This window comes from Miniopterus natalensis, chromosome 1 (genome assembly GCF_054644295.1).
Source record: "Miniopterus natalensis isolate mMinNat1 chromosome 1, mMinNat1.hap1, whole genome shotgun sequence".
Classification (NCBI taxonomy): domain Eukaryota; kingdom Metazoa; phylum Chordata; class Mammalia; order Chiroptera; family Miniopteridae; genus Miniopterus; species Miniopterus natalensis.
Window position 1 is genome coordinate 118,257,314 of NC_142081.1, and position 25,823 is coordinate 118,283,136.

Below are 25,823 nucleotides of genomic sequence, written 5' to 3' on the forward strand. Positions count from 1 at the left end.
CCCACTGAAAATGGCTATTTGTTGATATAGGTTTTTCAAAAGGTAAAGTTTATAGGACTGAATTCAGGTTCTACTTGATTCAAGCCCTGCCTCGTCTTCTGAAAGAACACTTAGGGCAACTTCAGGAGCAATCCAAAAAGAGACAGTTACAGGAAACAAGTGCAAAGGACTTCCAAACATTTTCTCTGTTTTAAATCAAAGTACCATTTAAGCACTTTCTTTTCTACACCAAGCACGATTTAGAATTAGTTGAAATGGAAGATACTGAAGACTGCATAGCTCTGCATAGTTACGCGTACTTTGAGTACATTACTATAGGGCACTGAATAGTCTGAGGCAGTTTCCTTTTTCCATCATTCCATATGAATTTATTGAATAACTTTTACACACTTTTGTGGTGTGGGCATACAGATTCACTGTGAGACCTTGCCCCAATCTCAGTGGGTTTGTTTTTTTTTGTTTTTAATTTTATTTATTGAATTTATTGGCGTGGCATTAGTTAAGAAAATTACATAGGTTTCAGGTGTACAATTCTATAATGCATCATCAGTACATTGTATTGTGCTCAGTACCCCAAGCCAAGCCTCCTTCCATCCCCAATTATCCCCCCTTTACCCTCTTCTACCTCCCACCACCCCCGTTTCTGTCTGGTAACAACCATGCTGTTGTCTGTGTCTGAGGGTTTTGTGGGGTTTTTTTTGCTTAATCTCTTCACCTTTTTCACCCAACCCTCCAACCTGCTCCCATCTACAACTGTTAGTCTGTTCTCTATGGGTCTGTTTCCATTTTATTAGTTTATTTTGTTCATTAGGTTCCACATATAAGTGAAATCATATGGTACTTGTCTTTCTCTGACTGGCTTATATCACTTAGCATAATCCTCTCCAGGTCCCTCCATGCTGTCACAAAGGGTAAGGGATCCTTCTTTATGACAGCTGAATAGTTTTCCATGGTGTAAATGCACCACGGCTTTTTATCCACTCATCTACTGATGGGCACTTGGGCTGCTTCCAAGTCTTGGCTACTGTAAATAACGCTGCAATGAACAGAGGGGTGCATATATTCTTTCGAATTAGTGTTTCGGATTTCTTCAGATATATTCCCAGAAGTGGAATCGCTGTCATAAGGCAGTTCCATTTTAATTATTTGAGATAACTCCATACTACTTTCCACAGTGGCTGCACCAGTCTGCATTCCCAACAGTGCACAAGGGCATTTTCATTTCCAATTAAAGTTAATCACAATTTCTACTTCAAGATATTCTACAACTTAAGGGGGGGAGTATTACAGCTACTTAAAGGAAGCACAGATTGAGTTAATGCAAATTTCAAGAAAAGGGTTTGAAATATTTTTCATAAGACAGGTATCTAACAAGATAAATATGTAAACACTTTATACTATATGTTGCCAAAGATAAAACCTCCCTGAAAATTTCTTCCATATGAAAACTAAAGATGAAAACAGATCAAGCCATGTAAACAGAGAATGTACATCAGCATTTTGAGTATTAGTAACCTAATACATATTGCTCATTAAAACATTCAGCTGCACAGGAAATATTAAAGTATAATGTAATAAAATAAATAGCACCTTTTAAATCAAGTTATCTAAAATGAAAATTTGCAAAACTATTCTAACTACGAATCACATGAAATCATTTGAAAAGGAGGTGGTAACAAAATTCTGAAGTGTAATGTTACATGTTGATGTAAATGCAAGCAATACAGAACATTTAAAGCCAACATTACATATATATTATAGTAAGCAAAAGTTCCTTTTCTTTTTTAAGCCATATATTTAATATTCTCTCTAAACTGGGTCAGTAAAGCATCATCCCTTAATATAAGAAAGAAAATTTTTAAAGGACCTACTTAAGGATTAAAGAAGTATGAAAGTATGTCTTTCAGTGTATCTTTCTATTAAACACATAGACAGCTTCATCATAAGACTACTCAGTGGAATTCAGATAGAATGAGTCTGCTTCAGACCACAGCCGCAAACTTCTCCTTACCTCAGTATTACAAAAAGATTATCACAACATGGTTTTTATTAGATGACTCTATGGTATAGAGAAGCCTTTCTTGGCCAGAGCTCTGAGTATAACATTATGATCAGACCTAATGTCCTTATTTTTAATAAGTGAGGCAAAGTATATACTTATGTTGTTCCTAATCCCTTAAAACCTTTAGAGTTGAAAAGGTTGTCCTAGAATGGCTAATTCAAATAAAAATAAGTTTGCTTAGTAGTATAAGTAATTTCAATGGCCTAGGCATATTTCAAATAATATTTTCCAATTGTGACACCTATATCAAAAGTCTCACAACAGTAAGTTATATCCATGCTTCCAAAAATTGCTCTTAATCAAAATGCTCCCTTATAACTTGAAATAAAATCTTGGGTTCAAGAAACACCAATACATTATTAATGAGTTACGATAACTCTGTATTTACTTTCATTTATAAATATCACATAAATTATCACTGGCAGGCATATAATGTTGAATCAATGAACTAATTTCTAAATATTGATTGAGAAAACTTTGAGCTTATGTTGCAAAAAAATTTAGTGAAACAGAAAAACTAAAAAAAAGGGTTTTTTGCAGGTAATACGCTGATTATTTTCTTAATGATCACCACCTACCCAGGAGTTGGTTAACTACTTGCACAGTTCTTGTAGAAAATGGACCTGGCACAACGTGAAGGCAAATACTGGCAAACACCAAGTGTCTCAAGTTATATTTGAAGAAATAATACAATCTGTAATATTTCATGAAGTTGTTTATTCTTGTTATTAAAACTTGGACTCAAGTAATCCTGGTTATTCTGGAAAAAGCACCTTGTTTGCAGAGGTCAGTTAATCATCCTTTTCAACAATCACCTCTCCATGAAGCACCTTTCTTCTTTGACGTAACATGTGAAAATAGAGCTGTGGAAACACTTAAGTGAAAAAAGAAAACAGAGAAAAATAAGCTACTGTTGGAAATTACTTACGCTTGAAACCTCTTAAAGGTGGCAAAGTCTGAGGACAAGCACATCAGATACCAACACTACCCCCTAATATTTAGAGCTCAGGGCGAGAGTACAAACAGAGGCCACATACCATCTGCCTAAATATTTTAATGCATTAGTGGGGTTTCTTAGCAAGCTTTAATACCTTGATAAATATGCCTTCATAATGACCTGGAAGGCTATGTTTGAATTTAGAATCCTGTAACAATTTGGAATTCTGTGCCAAAACGTCCCAGCACAAGGAAAGTTGCCCACCCGGCTCCCTTCTCTCCATCCTATTGGCTGCCCCATCCTACAAGAGGTCTTGTGAATATCTGTGCAGATATGCAAGCCACACAACCCATCTCCCTCACAAACAGCTGCCCCTAGCTGCCCCTTGGTTTCAGGGCTGTGTACACTGCTGACATGGTTAACCCTCAAGGAGAACAAATTGGCAAAGAGGCCTATGCAGTTCCTAGGTGTACATTCAGTGCCATGTGGGTAGCAAATTCCATGGTCCCCAGGTTCCAGAGTGTGACCTAGAAGGCGGGGACCTATGTGGAGAGGTGATCAGTGGTGAGCCAGAACAGGGCCCAGAGCAGAAGCCCCTTTGGCTGGGTATGAGGGTAATCGGCTATATACAAACACATAAATGTACATGTATTAGACCAGTCAGACAAACTGTCTTCTGCCCTATCAAATTTGGAGAATTATTCTGAGTCAATTTGAAACAGTGCTTTCAATTAAGTATAAGCGTTAGAGGATGAACAAATTCACATTAGCCATCAACAATACAAATGCAAAAACATCTCTGAAAATGATAAACAGAAAAACCAAACCAATGAATTTTGTGACAAAACAAGGTTTGAATATCTTGTTTTGGCAACTTCAGATAACTATTTTTAGAACTTTGCTCAAATGCAGCAAAAATGTACAGTAGATTTTACTTTTTACTCATCTTGATAAATGTAACCACCATATTATACCTATGGGCCTAAATATATTCAGGTCATATATCCTTAGAGCTAACTGACCCATGATTGCAAATGCTTAAACATTCTGAGTAGTTTAGTAGAAGTGTAGGCTTAAGTTCAAATCCTAACCTTATTTACTAGCTGGGTGATGTTTAATCCATCCATGTAACCTCTCTAATCTGTAAAGTCCTCATGATAAGTGAGCACTAAAAGTACTTTTTTTTTTAAGTATTAAAACAAGTACTCAAGAAGTACTTTTAATACTTTTAATTAGCAACAAATTTAGTAAGCAAAGCAAAATCAGTTATTATTACTAATATTAATAAATCAAGTGGAAAACAACTCCAGGCTGACTGATTTTCCAGCAAGTGGGCTCTCAGGTAAATGTCAGCATGATAAACTGAGAACCTGCTACTGGCATAGGATGGAGTCTACATTTCCCAGGACACCTGAAAACACAGTCAAAAGTTACTAGTTTGCTGGTTGCAAACCACAATCTGTTGGGCCCTGGGTTTTCGTGCAGGTGTCTCAGTGGTCATGAGGAACGGGAGAACCCTATGCCTGAACCTGCAACTATGGTATGACAGAAACTGAAGCAAGGTCTGGCTCTACTCAAGGTGTGGTGCCCTTCACTGGGTATCAGGAAAGGCAGGGGGTATAAACAAGTGTTATAGGTGTACCACTCCTTAGCCCTCCTGAACTGACTGATGGAAATCTAATGAGAGTCAGGCTGAAATGGCACAAGTGAGGGGAATAAAAACACTACCAGACCATTAAAGTCAATTTTGATTTTGAAAAGCTTAAAAATTGGAGGCTTCCAGGTGCCGGCCAAGTTTTATGCTCATTCTCTTTAGATTACATATTTTATAGTGTGTCAATGAAGACTTTAAATTCTATAAACTTTTTTTATTTCCCTTTTCCCCCAGTGGCATCAGTCTCTAATTTTATTGGGAAGGGTAACTAACCACCTTGCTTTACATTAGTTCCTGCTAGTGACTATCAAAATTTGAATTAAATATATACCATTATTAGTATTTAAATGAAGCAAGTGAAGCCTCACTAATTCATTGCAATTATTGAAAGGTGATGAGAAATTAGTAGAGGCTGAATTATTCAAAATATTTTAAGAAAAGCAGCTTCATTATTTTTTAGAGCACAGAACAACACACACAAAGCTAAAAACTACTCCTAGATGATTTCTCCAAGAAACGGCCTGACATTTTCTTGGAAAAAATGTTTCTATTCAGACACGTAACTCTAAATGCTTACAAATAGTTCAATGATGCATGCTTTATGTTTTCTTTAAAAAATAAACCATACTGAGCTTATTTTAAGAAAGAAGACAATCATTTGTGTATTAATTTTCTCACCTTTCTCCTCATAACTAGGAAAAAGTCTTTTCTGACTCACTAGTTCTTCGATTATATCAAATTAATAAATATATGAGAGACTGAATAGAGCTTTTGATGTATTTGTAAGCAGTTATTTCTCCGTACTTATTTAGCTAGTGATTATAACTTTCCAAAAACTTTCAGAGTACATGCTAAATCAAAGTACTAATAAGCACATACTTACATGGTATATACGAGGCCATGGTTATCAGAAGAAAATAGTAGTAGTCAAAGGAGATATTGTATTTATTAGGAAGTCTTATGGAAAACATTCCAGTTTTCTTCACATATGGTAAGGCAGCATATATCGTGAGAAGTTCACCAGCAACTCCAACAGGATATAAGATGATAAAAAAGTTATATCTGGAGAAAGAAAAACCTCAGAGTTATTTTTCTAGAATAAGTACTGGATTTTATATCATGGTTCTTTTGCTGCTGCTATACTTAAACTTAAAAATTCTTCTTCCTATACATATTTACAATAACCTCACATAAAAGGTTAATTTTTTCCTATTTTAATCATTTGCTTATTAATTTAATTATCATTCTTTTTTCTTGTAGCAGTTTCCATTTCAAATGGTAAAATCAAAATAAAACAAAAAGTCAACTTACTTTAAAGTACTAAAATAGCTGCATACATTTTTAAAATGTATTTGCAGTTTTTAAACTATTTAAGGTATGCAGGTATTGGTTTGTAAAGCCTATGTAGGCACTGAGAGTTATTGTAAAGGTAGCATTTTTGACACCTGGAATCATAACTGACTGATTTTTCCCCTGCAGCTAGACATTTACTGTTCAAATGCTATGCTTTAAAAGATCAGTTATGATCCTAATTTTACATCTAACCCTTGAAATTAGCCCTTTGGAGGAATTTGTAAAACACTTTGTGGCTACTAATTAAAAGAGAATCAGTATTTCAGAAAACTAATGATACTATCTAGAGCACCAGTAATCAGTAATGAATACACTGTCGAAAACTTCTTTCACAACAAAACAAGTTGTTTCCTGAATTCCGATATTAAAAAATAGTTTAGTTTGCTTAAAATAGATATGAGAAAGTTCCACTCAAAATCCAAAAGTCACAATTTGTTCATTTGGTCTGTGGCAAGTTCCCTAACATGGACAGGCCGGGCACCACTTATGCTACAGTTAGGGAAACAGTCTCCAAGTTCCTACTGATGTCCAGCCCCAGGAGCCTCAAGGACCCAAGGCACTGACATTTCTCCATGAAAGAAAATCATTTTTCTCCAAGTCAGTCACTATTCAGCAGGAAATTAAAGTCAAAATTTTGGTGGAAAATGAATCCATATTTTATTTAATCATCTTGTTGGCATTAAGAAATGTTTATAAAGAAAAGTTAAATTTGTCAGTATGACAGAAGCTTGGAGACAGTCTAAAAATCACCTTATTCCTGTATGCCAAAGATTTACAGGGATGAGAGATGGACAGGGACAGAATTATTTGCCAGAATAGATGAACTGGTAAAGAACGAAAAATGATCCTTGCCCTGTCCCTGTTTTCCCCTCCTTTCCTGCAGTATAACACCTGCCTTCTTTGCAGTCTGTACAGTTATTTGTGTATCATTTAAATCAATCTTGTCCAATATCAATTTCCTATCTCAATTTAAAATCACATAACTAAACAAATTATATTCCTTTTTCAAAGAAAACAAATAAATTTAAGTAGTTTTTTTTTTACTTTATGTGACTGATTTTTTTTCTGTAGCATTGCTCTTTAGTAGGAAAAAAGTAATTCCTAGAATAAACTAGTTTAAAGTCTTAGAGAGTGATTCTTTTTAATTAAATGGAAATAAATTATATCATTTATTTGACTTTATTTGCATTTTTCAAAGATCACGTCATCAAGTTCTGATGGCCATGTGATTTAACTACCATTCAGAAAAAGATATAATGTTCCTTAAAGATTCCTAATTGTCACCTAAAGTTTTTTGAAGGGAATGCATTTTTGAAGCTAACCTGGAAATCAATATAAAAGCATAACAGTACACAATTATCTGTTTAGTGGACTCTTCTAGGGACACTTCTAACATAAATAGGATCAAGTTATATTCAAATCGTCACAGTAGGCCAACTAGTTATAATTAAAAAGGTATTTCTAAAGTGAAGCTTTGAGAACATAGCTTCAACATTTGAACCTAAGTACAAAATATGATTTTAGCTTATTTAAGGAGGTTGGCAAATATATATAGACGGTTGGGATCTTTATGATTCTTGAACACAAAATAGAATTATTCATGATTAGAATGAACTGACCTGATGTATTATGCTAACATGTGCATTTTCAAAGTTGAAAGATTTTATAGTACCCTGTTTAATATTAAGGCAATTGATAACAGATTTCTAAAACAGCAAATTTTTACATGCAATTGGCAGAGATGTAAACTTTTCCAGAAATTCAAGACATGCAAATGCATTCCAAAAGACAGTCAGACAAAGCATTAAAGGCCATTCTCTTCCACAAACAAATGTTATAAATACAGCAAACTTAAAAATACTATATCATGAATTAGTATTTTTAAAGGCACTAGAGGTCGGGAAGACTGAGGTCACGTAAAACAGCACTGACAAGCATTCTAGGCTTTGAGTTCAGCCACCTTTCAAACCGCCAAGATTATAAAAGGCCAAATCGCTAAAAATGAGTAAGTTTTCAGGTATAACCAAACACATATAAATGGTAATGCAACCTTAAGACAGACAATACGTTTAAGTACAAATCATAATTTTAAAGCATTTATTACATACAAAATGGTAAGCCACAAATGTTGAAAAAAGAGCTAGGAAATATTTTAAAAGTCTGAAAAATTATATAACACAATTAACAGTGGTTATCCTTGTGCAGGGACATTATAAGGAATTTAAAAGGGTTTTATTCCTTCTTTTTGGCTTATTGGTTTATATATTCTCATTTATTATATTTGAACATGCATACGAGTTGTAAAAAAGGAGTAATCACTAAAGAAAAAGTGGTAGGTTTTTAATATATGGGGATCAAAAACAAATCTGACACTAGTTTTGGATTACCTTCAAATAAGTTAGGAATGTATTAATATAAATGTCAGAGTTTTTAAAAATAACAGAAATGTGGATAAAGCAGTATTTATAACATTAAAAAATTGAAAATGATCTAAATTCTAGCAATAGAAAACTGGGTCAGTCATACTATGGAGACTGACTAAAGAGTTAAAGAACTAAATCTAAATATACCTGTAGTGATTTAAAGAAGAAAAAAAAGAGTTCCAAGATATAAACAAAAAGCAAGTATAATATCATCCTATTTATGTTTGTAAAAACTCAGACAGTTTTCACATTTTGCTAATATGAAAAAGTATGGATGGGTAAACTACAAATTTTTTCCCTCCAAGAGGAAGGGAGTGTGTCACGTAAGAGTACAAACAGGAGCTTTCTGTGTTTATTCTACAAACTTCCGTACTGTTTGAGCTTTTTACAATGAAAACATATTATTTCGGTAGTTTAACAAGCGAATGTAAAGAAACGTAAAAACTGTGGAACCCTTTTATCCTACCCACTTGGAATAGACGTATGCGGGTAACACATCTCTTACCCTGTGTCTCCTTGAACTTCTTACCACCTGGCCTGTCGCAATGCTGTTAGTGGTTTAGTTTTCTGACTCCTCCATCGAGAGGACACGGGTTTTGCTGTGTTCATGCCTGCATCTTTGTATGCAGTTGGCGCACAGCACATTAAGTTATTGTTATTGATGCTACTGCAACTATAAGTGCAACAGAGAATGAAATGAACAAATCTATGCTGGTTTATGGTTTGTTCTCCAAACAACAGTCTTGTTTTTATAATAATTTTGTAAAATATCAGCTGCTCAAAGAATTCAAACTTTAAAAAGAAAAAAAATCTTTTGCTTTAAAAATTGTTTTAGGATATATTTAGAACCTTTGAAATATAAATTTTGTTCCCATGACAAATAAATTGTGACTTCTAAAAATGTCTCTCTCTGCTACTTAAAACATACCAGAAAAAAATGTCACTGTATGCATAAGATACTAAAGGTTGTGGCTACTAGATTGAATATTAAAATAACTTAAATCAATCAGATAAAATGCCATATTTTTGGCATACTGTTTATTTAACATACTTTCCAAACTGTATTTTGCTTTCAAAGAAAAATGAATGACCAATTTAGAGGTTAAGGATACTAATACAATTTGCCTCATGTTGATTTCACTAAAAGTATATTTTAATATGATTTCTCTCTGATCATTAATTTCAGCCTTTAGAATGCAACTTATAAAACTGCTAAATACGGAAAACAACAGCACCCTGGCATCACAGGGCTAAAACACAAATTTTAATTCTCTGGTGTTAGCTCAGCAACAAAATACGCATGCACAGGACTGTGAGAAGCTAAACTACAAGGCATCGCCACCTGGCCCATTTAATGAAGTACGGCAGGTGGTTGAGAAGGCTGAATGTGTAGAAGGAATAGCGAGTAATCTCTGTCACAGTCCACGCGACCAGAAAAAGCACCACACTCTCCTCATTCTGGATCTGCAGAATGACAGAGAAATCCACAGTATCGTTTAAGCTTGACCTTTTTCTTCAGCAAGATATTTTATCCTAATTATTTACCATGTGTCTTTTATTATAATGGAATGGTAGGGTTAGACAGATGTAATACAGAAAACTAATGCAGTCACCACTACATAACTCATCATAAACACACAACTTAAATATATCCTTGGCACAGGAATGGTCACATTTCTACTAGATTCTCTCCCACCCTTCACTCCTACCAGTAACTCAACTATCCCAGGACTACATCACCCCCTTAAAACAGCATGGGAACAATCTAACCCTCTGACTTTCTATTAGTCATCAAATCAGACCCATTCTACTGTGGCACTAACTCAAATCTGCCCACTCATCTTGGGCCCTGCTACCATCAATTTAATCCAGGACCTTACCATCTCTCATCCAGACTATCATGAGAACCTCCTAAAAGATCTCTCTACTCTTTATTCTCTTATGGATGAAAGTTTTCCCTTAAAGGTAAACAAAAAAGCAAATAAACAAAAACAAAACTGGAGGCAGCTTAGCCCTGTGATTTAAAAGCCTCATGGGTTTCCCACTACTTAACAAGAGGAAAGGATACAATCCTGCCACCTGAGCACAAGGTTCAAGGTGCTTTATAATCTGAGCTCAGAACTGTCTCCAACTTCATCTACAATCACTTGAACCAAACTCATCCCCATCCTTGCACCCCCAACACCTCTCTCTGGTGACACTAAACTTTGTATTATCTCCAGAACATGCTCTGAACATTTGTGCCTTAACAGATGCTATTCCCTTTCACTAGAATGCTACTCCCATAGAAAACACTTTCTCATGTCATCTTTTAAAATTCAGCAAAAACATCAAGTCCTTGGGAAAACTTTTCCCAAACCCCTCTTCTCACCCTGAACAGTTATTTGCTCACTTTCTTTGTTCTCACAGTATTTTGTTCGTATCTGTATTATAACTACTTTTCGATTTCGTACTAAATTGTCTGCCTGACTCCTGTATACCTATCAGTGCTCAACTTGCACACTATTTCCTCGGGGAGCCTTCCTTCACTCCCTAGGTCAGGCTAAGTCCCCAAGCATATTGCAGTACATGCTGGTCTCTCATTTCAAAGCACTAACACTAATATAATGAAACAATTATTTGTGCAACAACTTGTCTAGTCTTTCTCCCCATTTACAGGCTCTGCGAGGCGGGAACTATATTTGTATTACTAATATCCAGATCCCCACCATGGCGTCAAGCACAGAGCAGGTGCACAATTAGTATTTGTTGAATGATTCAACATCTGTATGACTGCCCCTCACTCCCCAACAGCCAGTCATCTGGGATTGCCTTGTTCATTATAGATCCAGAAATTAACACAGTGCCGGGTGTATAGAACGCACTCAATAAATATTGTTTGAATTAAAGAGTGGTGGAAAGGTGCCAGTGGGAAACTACCGTTGGATAAAATTAAATAGTAATATTAAGGCAGAGATCCTCTGGAGGATTAAAAGAAAGAGCAAGCAGATGTATCTTTTCTCTCTTGGGGACCAGCCACCTTTTGGCTTGTTTTTAAATTCTTTTCTCCAGTTAATGTTGGCCACCCTGCCTTTTCTTTCTTCTTCCTCAGTCTTCAGATTCTTTGTGGTCCTGGCTCAGCTGTGACATTCCTTCACTGTCCAGAATAGTCTCTCTTTTGTTCTGTTAATGTCGGACTCCTATTTTAAACTGCATGGCAATCTGAATTAAAAGTCTGGCTCTCCATGTGGCACACACTCACTGGGTTCTGTATGGCAGTTACTGGTTAGGGACCAGGTGGATAGAATAAGGTGAGTGGAAGATACTGGTGGAGAAGTCTAAAGCGTAGAGTAATAAAAGGGCAGAAGGTCAGCAATCTGTCCCCATGCAGACAGGAGGCCAGTGAGTTTTGCGGGCAATGGAAGGGAGGTTAGGTATCGTCTCAAGCATTAAAAGGCATCTGAGGAATGGAAAGGAGGCCAGAGATCTGTCCTCAAGTAGACAGGAGACTCCACAGGCTGTCAAGAAGGTCAGAAGGACCCATCTGGGAAATGTTTGTCATGGGTTTAAAAGGCCCGATGTCTTGACATAGTTAGCACGTGTTTGTTTGTCTAAAAGTGTTTAAGCCACTAACTAGATTCGGGTCTCTCTCCTGTCATGCCTCAATAAATAATGTGCTTATTTTCCCTTAAGTTCCTTAACCCTTCTAACATTTAGTCTTTGTCATTTGTTCAGATCTCCAGAGCTACATTTACTTTTTATGTCTGCTGCTATAACATTCAATGCTAAATAAGGAAAAATAAACCATTTACACTGACAACTTCATTATATAAACAAAGACAATACACATCACTTAGTAGAAAAGAAAATTTTCAGTTAACCACTTGACAGAATATGAATATTAATTTTAAAAACTGGAAAACACCAGAGAAGAGTATATTATCAATATAAAATGTTAATATTTGGTTTTGCTTGTGTTTCAAAGTTATTTTACTAATTCACTGAGTCAACGGACAAACATTTAAATCCAAACCCAAGCCTTTTTTGTCCAATGGTTCTGCTTCCTGAAACATACCAGAGCTAATAGTTTAGGTTTCTATTAATAAGGAAGCTGTCCTGCAGGCTCAAGTAGAGAACATGTTCGTGTCACTTACTGGTTTTATACTGTGAGTAATGAGCCACACCATAAAGATTCTAGAACTCACTTGGACCCCGGCCACAAGCACAGAAGTAGGTACAATTCCTTAAAGAGAAAAACAAGTCAACCATTGTCTTCAAGGTAATTTATAACAAAAATAAAAATTAAATAAAAAACTCACCAATTAAACAGTGGACTATCTGTAAGCAAATAAAAAAAAAGTCACAAGTCAGTAGCATACAACACAAAATAAATCCCTGTTAACATCGGTTCTAAATGAATCTGTAGGTGGTATGTAATCAGCAAAACTGCTTTTGCTCAGCAAATATATTCTCAAATAAATATTACAATGACAGAAAAATAGCATCATTGAAAAACTTACCTCAAGCAAGGCAAACGTTTGGAAAAATTTAAGAGTCTTCTGAATACTTTTATATAAACCTTTGTGTGTTCCTTTTTCCATATAAAAACGTACCATGGCAATAGCTAGAACCAACCACCTAGAGAAAATGAAAGTATTTTATAAAGTTTTATCAAAATGAATACTGCTACTCTTCCTAAAAAGAATGCCATAATTTATATGGTAATAACATGTATGTCCTATTATGCTCTCAGTTTGTTATTCTGCTTTTTAAAATCTGAGGAAGAAATGACATACATTGTTTTTACATGGATTCTTCAAGGGGATGAACAGGACATATTTGAGACCAACTGCATACAAATGTCAAACAATGTCCAATGTATCTTTGGTTCCAGCAGATAAACTAACAGACTGAAAAATCAGGTTTATTACCAAAAATGAAGTTATTATAAAGCATTTAACAATTATACAGTGATCTCTTAAGGTAAAAAGTGTGTGTGTGTGTGTGTGTAAATATGTACTTTCTACAAATGCATAATATGTAACTATATGTAATTATAAGTAAAATCTTTAATAAGAATCAATTGTGCTGCCACACAAGGGATACATATTGAAGGTCAGGCATGGGGCTCATTTCATAACATTTATTAAAATATATATCTATATCCACCCTTTTCAACTTGTATTTGCACATCAAATATAGAGTCCACACTGAGAATTAACAGTACTAAAATACAAGCTATACCTGAGAAGGCCAGCCTTCTCACCCTACTTCTCAGCCTCCTCCAGTCAGTGATGAGAGGTACTTTTTTTCTGGTTTCCCTCACAATTACAAAAGCACAATTAAGTTGTATAAAGTTCCACCATCTGTAACTTCTTTAAACCTTATGATATAACCATGGAAATGAGTACTACCTTAGGCTTTTAAATCAGTGGTCTCCAAACTGTCTTCTTAAATGGAATTAGGAATTATAAGGTTATTTTAAAAAATAAAACAAAAAGTATCATCAGAATTGTGTGGAACCACAAAAGACCTCAAATAGCCAAAGCAATCCTGAGAAAAAAAGAACAAAACCAGGTATCACACTCCCTGACTTCAAATTATACTGCAAAACCACAATAATCAAAACAGCATGGTACTGGCAGACCAAACAGACCAATGAACAGAAATGAGAGCCCAGAAATAAATCTACATATGTGTGGGCAAATAACTTTCAATAAAGGAGCTAAAAACATACAATGGAGAAAAGAAAGCCTCTTTAATAAATGGTGCTGGGAAAATTGGAAAGCCACACGCAAAAGGAGGAAACCAGACTACTGCTTGTTCCCGTATACAAAAATTAATTCAAAATGAATGAAAGACCTAAATACAAGATCTGAAACAATAAATTACATAGAAAACATAGGTACTAAACATATAGACGTAGGTCTTAGAGAAGATTTTATGAATTTGACCCCAAAGGCAAGGGAAGTAAAGGCAAAATAAATGAACAAAATTGTATCAAACAAAAAACTTCTGCACAGCAAAAGAAATCACCAACAAAACAAAAAGGCAACCAACTGAATAGGAGAAGATATTTGCGAACAAGTTTTGAGAAGGGATTAATATACTAAATGTATAAAGAACTCATACAACTCAACACCAAAAAAACAAATAATCCAATTTAAAAATGGGCAGAGGATCTGAACAGTCACTTCTACTAAGAAGACATAAAAATAGTGAACAGATCTATGAAAAGATGCTCAACTTCATTAGTTATTAGGGAAAGGCAGATCAAAGCTACAATGAGATACCACCTCACACCTGTCAGAGTGGCTATTATCAACAAGACAAGTAATAACAAGTGTTGGAGAGGTTGTGGAGAAAAAGAAACACTCATTCACTGCTCGTGGAAATATAAACTGGTACAGCCACTTCAGAAAATAGTATGGAAGCTCCTCAATAGAGTTACCATATGACTCAGCAACCCCTCTTGAAAACATTTATTCACAAAGATGTACGCACCCAATGTTCATTGCAACATTATTCACTGTGGCCAAGCCATGGAAACAACAGAAGTGTCCTTCACTAGAAGTTTAGATAAAGAAGATGTGGTATAGCCACAGGCGGGTGCATGGTAGGGGGAAGCATGCTAAGCCTCCTCATCTAGATCCTCACTCTCTTCAATACATTCTCCCAAGGTACCCTTTAAAAGCGTGACTGCAAAAGGGGTTTCAAGATGACAGGAGGGTAGGTGGATCTTTGTTAAACCTCCTCCCAGAACCAAACTGGAAATAAAACTATATGGGGGAACATTCACCTGAATTACCAACTGAAGACTTGCTGAAAAGGAGACTTTTAATAAGGAAGGGTAGAACCCACTTCAAGGCTGCACCTGCACAACAGCTCACATGACGTGTTCAGGGATAAGCCTCACAGCCAGCCAGCTGAGAAGAGATCCCACTCATATATGAAACAACGAAAATAAAACCCAATTACAACAGGAAAGCCCAAATAACCCACACAAGGGACATTCCTAAAGCATCTAGTTCAAGAGATCAGAACGACAGCACCATTGGGTCCTACAGCACACTTATTACATAAGGCTACCCCACAAAGACTGAGAGGCACAGCAGTTCTAATACACAGAGACAAACACAAAGAGCAAAATGGGGAGACAAAGAACTCCCAAATGAAAGAAAAGGAGGAAGCTCCAGAAAAAGAGCTAAATGAAATGGAGACAAGCAATTTATCATACACAGAGTTCAAAGTAATGGTTATAAGAATGCTCAAGTAGCTTAGTGAATATTACACAAAACATAGTGGGAATGGCAACAACATGAAAAAAAAAATCAGAAATGAAGAATACTATATCTGACATCAAGAATACACTGGAAAGAATTGAAAGTAGACTGAATGAAGCAGAGGATCGAATCAGTGACTTGGAAAAAAAGGTGGTAAAAAACATCCAATTAGAGTAGCAAAAAGAAAAAAGAATTAAAAAGCAGGAGGATGGTTTATGGGAACTTTGGGGCAACATGAAAGATAACATCTGCATAATAGGGATACCAGAAGGAGAAGAAAGTGAGCAAGGAATAGAGAACCTGTTTGAAGAAATAACGACAGAAAGTTTTCCTAACCCGCTGAAGGAAAAACTCACACAAGTTCAGGAAGCACACAGTACCAATCAAGATGAACCCAAAGAGGCCCACACCAAGACGCATCGTAATTAAAATGACAAATGTTAAAGAGAAAGAATGAATCTTAAAGGCAACAAGAGACAGAAAATTACCTGCAAGGGAGTTCCTATTACACTGTCAGCCGATTTCTCAACAGAAACACTTCAGGTCAGAAGGGAGTGGCATGAAGTATTCAAACTAATGAAAAGCAATGACCTGAATCCAAGACTACACTATCCAGCAATATCATTTAAAATTGAAGGTGAAATAAAGAGCTTCCCAGACCAAAAAAAAAAAAAGAATAAAGGAGTACATTACCACAAACCAGCATTGCAAGAAATGTTAAAGGGATTGCGGGGGAGGAGGGGAGGAGGAGAAGAAGAAATCGAGAGAGAGAAAACAACATAGGTCTAAAGGAAAAAAAATGCGATAAATAAATACCTATTAATAATAACCTTAAATGTAAATGGACTAAATGCTCCCATCAAAAGACATAGGGTAGATGAATGGATAAGAAAACATGACCCATATATAAGCTGTCTACAAGAGACTCATCTCAGAACAAAATATTCACACAGACTGAAAATGAAGGAATGGAAAAAATATTCCATGCAAATGGAAACAACAAAAAAAAGCTGGGTTAGCAATACTCATATCTGACAAAATAGACTTCAAATGAAAGGCCATAACAAGAGACAAAGGTGACACATAATATTGAAGGGATGGATCCAACAAGAAAATATAACCCTTGTAAACATATATGCACCCAATATAGGAGCACCGAAATATACTGAAAAAACTCGGTGGACTTTAAGGGGAGATCGACTGTAACACAGTCATAGTAGGGGACTTTAACACCCCACTCTCATCACCAGATAGATCTTACAGACAAAAAAAAATCAACAAGGAAATAAATACCTTAAATGACACACTAGATCAGATAGATTTAACTGATATCTTCAGAGCACTTTAACCCAAAGCAGCAGAATATACATTCTTTTCAAGTGTACATAGAACATTTTCTATGCTAGACCACATGCTAGTACTCAAACAAGTATCAATAAATTTAAGAAGACTGAAATAATATCAAGCATCTTCTCTGACCATAATGGTATGAAATTAGAAATCAATTACAACAGAAAAACTGAAAAGCACACAAGTACATGGAGACTAAGTAACATGTTACAAAAAATGAATGGGCTAATAATCAGATCAAGGAAGAAATAAAAAGATACCTTGAAACAAACAAACAAAAAAAAATGAGAACACAACAACCCCAAATCTATGGGAAACAGCAAGAGCAGTCCTAAGAGGAAAATTCATAGCATTACAGGATATTTTTTCCACTGCTTTTCAGAGAGAGTGGGAGGGCAAGAGAGAGACAAACATCAATGTCGACTGGTTGCCTCACACATGCATCCCGACTGGGGTCAGCGATCAAGCCTGCAACCAAGGTACGTTCCCTTGGCCAGAATCAAACCCAGGACCTTTCAGTCCATTGGCCAACGCTCTAACCACTGAGCAAAACCGGCTAGGGCAAATCAATGGCATTTTTATACATCAATAATGAACTCTCAGAAAGAAAAACTAAGAAAACAATCCCATTTACCATTGCAACAAAAAAAATAGGATACCTGGGAAAAAACTTAACCAAGGAGGTAAAAGACTTGTACTCAGAAAACTATAGGGCACTGAAATAGAAAATAGAGGAAGATAAAACAAGTAAAAGCATATACCCTGTTCATGGATTGAAAGAATTAACACAAGTAAAATGTCCATACTACCCAAAGCAATCTACAGGTTCAACCCAATTCCTATTAAAATACCAATAGCATATTTCATAGATCTAGAACAAATATTGCAAAAATTTATGTGGAACCAAAAAAGATCTTGATAGCCGCAGCAATCTTGAGAAAGAAGAACTAAGGTGGAGGGATCACAATACCGGACATCAAACTATACTACAAAAGCCACTGTAATCAAAACAGCCTGGTACTGACACAAGAACAGGTATACAGACCAATGGAACAGAACAGATAGCCCAGAAATCGACCTATGCCAATATGGTAAATTAATATTTGACAAAGGAGGCAGAAGCATACAATGGAGTAAAGACAGTCTCATCAATAAACGATATTGGGAAATTTGGACAAGTACATGCAAAAAAATGAACCTAGACCACCAACTTATACCATAAATAAGAATAAACTCAAAAAGGACAAAAGACTCAAATGTAAGTTGGGAAACAATAAAAATCCTAGAAAAAAACAAAGGCAGTAAAATCTCAGACATCTCACGTAGCAGAATTTTCACTTATTCATCATCTAGGGCAAGAGAAACCAAGAAAAAAATAAATGAATGGGACTACATCAAAGTCAAAAGCTTCTGCACAGCCAAAGCCATCATCAAAATGAAAAGGGAGCCCACTGTATGGGAGAACATACTTGCCAGTGATGCATCTGATAAGCGCTTAATTTCCTAAATATACAAAGAACTCATACATCTCAACTCCAGGAAGACAAGCAATCCTATTAAAAATGAGCAAAGAAAGTGAATAGACACTTCTCCAAAGAGGACATACAGATGGCCAAGACACATATGAAAAAATGCTCAACATCACTAATCATCAGAGAGACGCAAATTAAAACCACAATGAGGCCCTGGCTGGTGTTGCTCAGTGGTTAGAGTGTTGGCCCAAGCACCAAATCCCAGCCAAGGGCATGTAGCTGGGTTTCAGTTTCGATCCCTTGCCCTGGTTCTGGAGGCAAGCAATCAATGTGTCTCTCTCACATCAATGTTTCTCTTTTGCTCTCCCTCTCACTTCCTCTCTCTCTAAAATCAATAAAAACATATCCGCAGGTGAGGATTAAAAAAATAAGCAATTAACTAAAGAACAGTCATAAAATGGACAAATGGCTTTAAGACTCCTACAAAGATGCTACTGATTAAATACAATGAAAATGCAATCTCAATAGGACAATAAGAAAGTGGCAGGATGACAGACACTTTATTCTTGGGACTTCTACTCCACCTCAGCACATAATGGGGGAAAAGCCATGACTTCTTATGAGACATGATAGCAAGTCAGATAAATGTCTGAAACTACCACAAAGACTTCTGAAATGTAGAAATATTATTGATAATGACATTAATAACAAGTATACATTCAGAGTGCTTTCAATATTCTGGACACTGTTCTAAATACATATTTAACATATTAGTATTTCATCTTCACGGTAACCCTATAAGGAAGTGACTATTACCCTATTTTACGGCTGTGGAAATAAGCAGAAAAGTTCACATAACAACTCAGCTGGGACCTAAACCCACCAATGAGCTCAGTCTATGCTCTTGAACCACTATGCTGTACTTGTCTTGTTCTAAGTACATACTGTTCTTTGAGATATTTGGTAGTCATAGTAATTTATGTATTTAAATTATAAGTAAATTTTAAAAGTTATATGGAGAGTTATACTCAAATATTATAACTAACAGTAGTGTGCTATCAAAAAGTCTGAAGGCCACTGTTTTATGAGACAGTCATCATGCAGAAACATCAAGTGACTTATCCTAAGTCTTAGAGTAAGTTAATGGTTGAGTTTGAAATACAACCCTTAAGGTCTACAAACCCCAGTGCTGTGCCCTTTCCACTCCACCATGGCTTACTGTATTCAGCTGATGGTGTTACCCCCATAGGAGAATCAACACTGAATTTTGTGCTAATCTGAGACCACTAATCTGGACAGTGTTTTAGGTACCTTCCAAGTTTAAATGTTACTTCATTAGCCTCAATTCCAAGGCCCTATACTAGTTTCAATAAGAAAACAAAAAGTTTAATAAGTTTTAATTCATATTTTCCATACACTTGTCTTTTTTTAGGCAAATCCAAAATCAGGTTTTTACAAAAAATCAATTTGAGAGGTAATTATTAACCTACCAAAGAATTCATCAAAGGATTCACTTAAAGGGCAAGTTTTCTATATTTTTAAATAGCATGGTATAAAAATCCATGCATTGTAACACTACAACAAATTTTACTGTTGCTCTACAGGTGGCAGTATTGTACCAACTAGCTTAGTATTATAATATTAACACTAACCTGTTTGAAATAAAGGAAATTAACAATGGGGTTAGAAGGGGTCATTGAACCATCTATGCTAACTTATACAACCACTCACTTCCTAAGTCCTACCATCACAAAGTCTCTCCTAAGTGCCCTACCTTTATCTAACTTTGGACTTCCTACATCAATCAGTTTAGTAATTGTAATAAAACCAAAAGCAATTCCAAGAACAATTAGAACTTCTACATTAAAAATTTTTTTGAAAAATTCTGTACTTTAAAAAAAAAAAAAAAAAAAATGTGCCAGGGCTATTGAGTACCCAAATATGAACCCAAATAGATACACTCAGTCTTGGGAAAATATAAATACACATGCCATTTGTAGAAGGTTCCTTGCTTACTTGCTTAATTCATTTGTTTATTCATTCATCTTAGGTTCCACATTTATTGCTATGCCAGGTAGTCTGCTAGATGCTGGGAAATTAGAGGTAAACAGGACAGTTCTTACCTCAAGGAACTAAATTAGTAAGTGGAGAAAACAGAACAGTGCTGTAACAGGAGATATATGCCATCACTTGCTAAACACAGGGCCTTGTTCTCATGCCAGTATGGCTATAACGACCCTCAAAAACCCTATAGAGGAGTTTTCCTCTATCTTCTCATGTTTCTTTCTCTCCTGAGATTTCTTGGAGACCACCTTGAAGAACTTGGTTGTCTGTATCTCCTTTTATTTTACATTTATATACTGATTTTAAAATTTGTATTAAAAATTTCAAGCACATATAAAGACATAGAGAATGGTATAATGTGTCCATTGCCCACCTTCAACCATTATTTTACGGACAACCTTGTTTCATCCAAACCTCTATTCACTTCTCTCCCCACCATCCCCTCCCCTCATTATTTTGAATCAAATCATACATCCTGTAATATAATTAATAAGATGCTTAATTATGCATCTCTAAAAGCATTATCTTTAATCAACATAACCATAATACCACTATCCCATTTTTTAAATCCTCACCTGAGGATATGTTTTTATTAACTTTAGAGAGAGAGGGAGGAGGAAAGAAAGAGAGAGGAAGTGGGGGAGAGGGAGAGGGAGGGGGAGAGAGAGAGAGAGAGAAACTTCGATTGGTTGCCTCCCATAGGTGCCCTGACCCGGGACTGAACCCACAACCTTTTGGTGTATGGGACAATGCCCCAACCAACTGAGCCACTGGGCCAGGGCTACCACTATAATAAACAATAACTTCTTAAATAGCTGCTGTTTCTGCAAGAAGTACATTTTTAAATTAACCACTAGAAATAGAAATTGTCATTTTTAAACATCTGCTGTGTACCAGGTACCCTGCTGAACACTTCATATCCATGATCTGCTTATTCCCTGTAATAATCTAGCAAAGCTGTGTTGTTTCAATTTTACAGATGAGAAAACTTAAGAGTCACAGAGGTTAAGTAACTTATCTGAGGTTACCCAGCTAAAAAGGAGGGAAACATAACCTTTAATCAACACCTTCCTGTGCTGCTTACAGATTAAACCCAAATGTGTTAATAAGGCATTTATAGCCTTTGCAGTGGCCCTACCTACCCCTCCATCTCCATTTCCCTCCCTACACTTCAACCCATCTGTTGTTGCCTCATCAGCATGTCCAGCAATGTCACATCTCTGTACCTTAATTCATGCTGTTCCCCATTTATGCCTAATAAATCCTACTCATCCTTCAAAGCTCAGGTGAAATGCTATGGTCTCCCCCACAAAGCTTTGTTTCTCTGATTCTCTCTATCTGTCTGACCTGACATCTCTGTAGAGATTTATTTCATTTGTCTTTTATTGCCATATATAAATGCCCCAGGTTACACTTCTTCAAGGACAGGGCCTAAAATATTTATCTTACGTTGCCTACTTAACCTAGAACAATGCACTTAACAGCTTCAAAAGTATTTGTTGAAAAATACTCATGGAAAAAAAAAAGCTCACTTTCCTAGCCATGCACCTATTATGAACAAGTAGCATAAAAATCCTTATATCCTTTAAATGTGTAATCCTACTTCTGAGAATTCATCCTAAGCAACTAATTCAACAGAAACAAATAAAAGCAAAGTGTCATTAGAGCATGATTTACATTAACTCTATACACTCTTATGTAACCAGGGAAGACTGTATTTATGAAAATTATACAGAAATACTTGACAGAATAGTAAGTGAAAATAGAATATACAATAGAGCAGATACTATAACTACAATACTCTATAATACATATTCATTCACAATAAATATTTATTGAGTGCTTCATGGAGCTTACACTCTAAGAGGGAATGACTGGCTATAGGCAACAGGACAAATTATTAAAATACATTGTACAGTTAGTTATATGGCAATTAGTGGGACAGACATAAGCAGACAAGGGCAATACGAAATGTCTGGGTGGGGTTGCTATTTGAATGAAGATAGCCAGGGAGGGCTTCCCTGAGAATAGAGGTTTGAAAAGAAATCCTGAAGGAGGTTAGACACTCATATGAAAAATAAGTAAAAATGAAAGGTTGTGCTAAGCTTACAGAATTAGGCAAGTTTTTATACATTTATGTAAAAATATTATTTCTTAATTATTATTTTACTGTTTTCAAAACTATTACAAAAATTAATAAGCACTCCAAAGTTCTGCTAAGAGAAAAACAAAATAGGCAAGGTCAATAAACAAACAAAAAGACTTTTAGCTAACCCTCAGATATCCACCCCATTAAATGTAGACCTTGGTGTCCCACTTCCAACACAACATCCCCAACCTTGTAATTAAATCAAGAGAATATACCAAGCTTCCTTACATCTCATGCCTATTTCCAGAATTTATCACTTGAATTATCTACCCTCTCTACACATGCAAATCCTATTCCTTTTTCCCGCACCTCTAGAAAATCTCCCAAAGAGTTAGTTCTGTCGATTATTCCATTTCAGTTACCCTTGCCTTTAAACAGAGATGAAAATGACAAGAGACCTTCTCACTATAGGCAGGGAGATGGACAAGTTTCAGACAAGCCGTAATTTGCTGGGGCAGGTAGAAGGGAGAGGAATGAAGTGTGAGAGCACAAGGAGAGTGTGCTTAATTCTGCTCCGGGTCGGGTAAGAGACTTAGAATATACTAAAGAGGGTGGCTTGGTTAGAAGTCATGGGAGGTATATGTGGATATTAGACCAAGAAAGAACAGCTTGAGCAAAGATGGAGAGAGCCATGAAAATTAAAAGGCATGGTTCTTTGAGGGCATCATGCATTAGAGGGAATATCAAATGCAATAAAACTGAAAGGGGAAATCCAGAAGCATATTGCGAAGGGCCTTTAATGCCATACAGCCTAAGTCCCTTCGATTGCAGTGAAGGTAGTAATGGTGAGTCACTTAAGACTTTAAACTGGAGTTATACATTGCCTTTCATTTTTTAGAAGGTAACCTGGCCTTCTAAAGAAAGGCTGGACTTGAAAGAGAAGGGACAGCAGACCAGCTAATACATGGCAGGTGTTCCAAAAATGTTTATTAACTGGGTGAGACTACCACAGAGGAGAGAGAATTCTTTCAGCCTCCACTACACTTAGAGGCAGGAGCATATAGGGGGTGCTCAATTGTTCTCCAGTTGCTTTGAATGTATTAGTTTTCCACGTTCAAAATCATAGAATTTAGTAAATCAGGACGGTGAAGGAGAAACTCGTCTCTGGAGTCAGACTTGGCTGACGTTCAAGTCTGATAATTGCTAGTTGTGTGCTTGTGAGCAAACCACTTAACTTCTTTGTGCCTCAGTTTCCTAATCTATCAAGAATAATATTATATACCCCTCACAGGATTGTAGAAAATCAAAAATGATATGGTACCAACACAGTGCCTGGCACACAGTAAAACTTCAGTAAATATTATGTTTCTTATGAACTGTATTTGGTATTCAGGATTATACACTAAGCACAGAAGAGGTACACAGTACTGTGTCAAACCATTTATTAAATCTTTGACAATCCCATTTTTCTATAAACTGTCTATCAAAGCTTCTTAAACTTTCCCCCAGATTTATATAGGTGAGTTAGATTCAGGCCATAGGGAAAACAACTACTTTTTAAAGGCACTGCGAGTTAGAAATGGAAGAGCGTGTTCTTAACAGCTTTCGAAAAGCGGTCTACACAGAAGTCACTCTGCCAACTCTTTGAAGAGCGACAGTCATTGTGTAACCTTAACGTGTCAGTTAAACTCAAAGGCAGAAACAAAAGGACAGGGGATCGGGTAATGGAGCCTGGGGCCATAAAGATGATGGACACGAGAGACACGCTCCAGTAAGGCAGGGGTTTTTTTGGTTTTAAATCGTACCAAGTAAGAAGCTCTAGGGAGTACCAGAGCTGAAAAGAACCGTGGTGACATTAACAGTTCAGAAAACGGCCCGGCGATCTGCAACACGAGGAAACGCACGCCAGGGGCCGGCGTCCCGGGGTGTGGGCCACCCGGGGACGGCGCTGGGCTCCGGGAGGCTGGACCGAGGCGTTTCTTCACGAGCAGCGGCGGCGGCGGCGCCCGGGGCCGCCGGGCCGAGGCGGCCTCCCCCGCGGGTCGGCCCCGCGTTCCAGCCCCGGTCTATACTTAACCTCCGGCCCGCGCCCCGCGCCGCCGCGCCCCGCCGTGCACCGTATTAGGCAATGCCGGTGAGCCGGGCCCGATCCCCCGCCCAGCTCCATTCAACCCGCCGCCGCCCGCGGAGGCGGTGGCGGCGCCCGCGCCCCTCCCCCACGGGCTCTGCCCGGGTCCCGGGCGCCGCGACCGCCCCGCCGCCGGGGTCCGCACGCACCTCCACGCGCCCCACCCGCGCGCCCCGGGCGCCGGACGGCCCCCGCACCCCAGCCGCCGCCCCGGGCGCGGAGTACCCGGGAACAGCAGCGCGGGGAGGGCCTGAGGGACAGCGGGGACCTTCGGGCGCACGTACCCCGCGGTCATGGCGATGTTGTAGAGGGTGAGCCAGGCGGTGGCCACCCAGCCCCGGCGCCTTCTCTCGCCGGGGGCCTCCCTCTCGTCGCCGGCCTCCGAGGCGCCGCCGTTGCTGCCGTCCTCCTCGCTGAACGCCATGGTGGCCGTGCCGCCGGGGGAGGTGGCCGAGCGGGGCAGGGGAGCGGGCGGGGGCCCTGCAGAGCGCGCAGCCGAAGCGCCGCCGCCCGCTGCCGCCGCCTCGGTCGAGCGCCCCATGTGCGGCGCGCAGGGGGCTCGGCGCCGCCAGCCCGGCCGCTCGCGGGGGGAGGAGCGGGCGCCCCCGGCCGGCGCCCCGCGCGCCCCGCCCCCGGCCTCGTCAGCGCGCGCGAGGCGGAGACCCGGCCGCCCCGCCCGGAGCGCGGGCGAGTCCCTGGGCGTGACCTCGAGGCTCCCACGGAAAACCCATCCGCCTCGCTGGCCGGGGGACCTCCTCTCCGGACGCCCCGGACGGCGTGAGCCCTGGCCACGTGCGCCTTGCTGGTGCGTTCAGTCGGGGCAGAGGACTCACCTGGGCAGGGAGTGGGCACGCCCCGCCCAGCCCTTCATAGCCCGGTTTCTGCAGGCGAAGGCGGGTACTGGGACCTGGCCCCCAAAGACTCATCCTTAAGAGCTTTTGGAGAAGAGGTGTCCGCTTAACCCCATTCACTTTTACTGGCCTGTGGGGCGTGGATGGCGGGAAGGCAGTCGGACCTGGCCCCTTGTGT

The 25,823-nt window shown here is 38.1% G+C and overlaps 1 protein-coding gene across 1 annotated transcript; it reads right to left on the bottom strand.

Annotated features, from left to right (window-relative positions):
- Window positions 1-2,001: 2,001 nt before the first annotated feature.
- HACD1 (3-hydroxyacyl-CoA dehydratase 1) lies at window positions 2,002-25,343 on the bottom strand. Its single transcript, XM_087825287.1, has 7 exons — window positions 25,079-25,343; window positions 12,929-13,046; window positions 12,728-12,746; window positions 12,563-12,651; window positions 9,772-9,893; window positions 5,537-5,715; window positions 2,002-2,936 (listed from the first exon to the last, which is right to left on the bottom strand). Exons 1-7 carry the CDS (start codon window positions 25,333-25,335, stop codon window positions 2,854-2,856), a joined length of 867 nt encoding a protein of 288 aa, XP_087681413.1. The 5' UTR covers window positions 25,336-25,343; the 3' UTR covers window positions 2,002-2,853.
- Window positions 25,344-25,823: the final 480 nt, after the last annotated feature.

What these genes read in the sequence shown, in the direction of transcription:
- HACD1 (XM_087825287.1), bottom strand. Translation starts at nt 25,335, where the DNA reads ATGGGGCGCTCGACCGAGGCGGCGGCAGCGGGCGGCGGCGCTTCGGCT. An exon ending in TTACTCACAGTATAAAACCA is followed by an intron (nt 9,894 to 12,562) that starts GTAAGTGACACG and finishes GTCATTCTGCAG; the next exon opens with ATCCAGAATGAGGAGAGTGT. An exon ending in TACTTCATTAAATGGGCCAG is followed by an intron (nt 5,716 to 9,771) that starts GTGGCGATGCCT and finishes TTCTTTCTCCAG; the next exon opens with ATATAACTTTTTTATCATCT.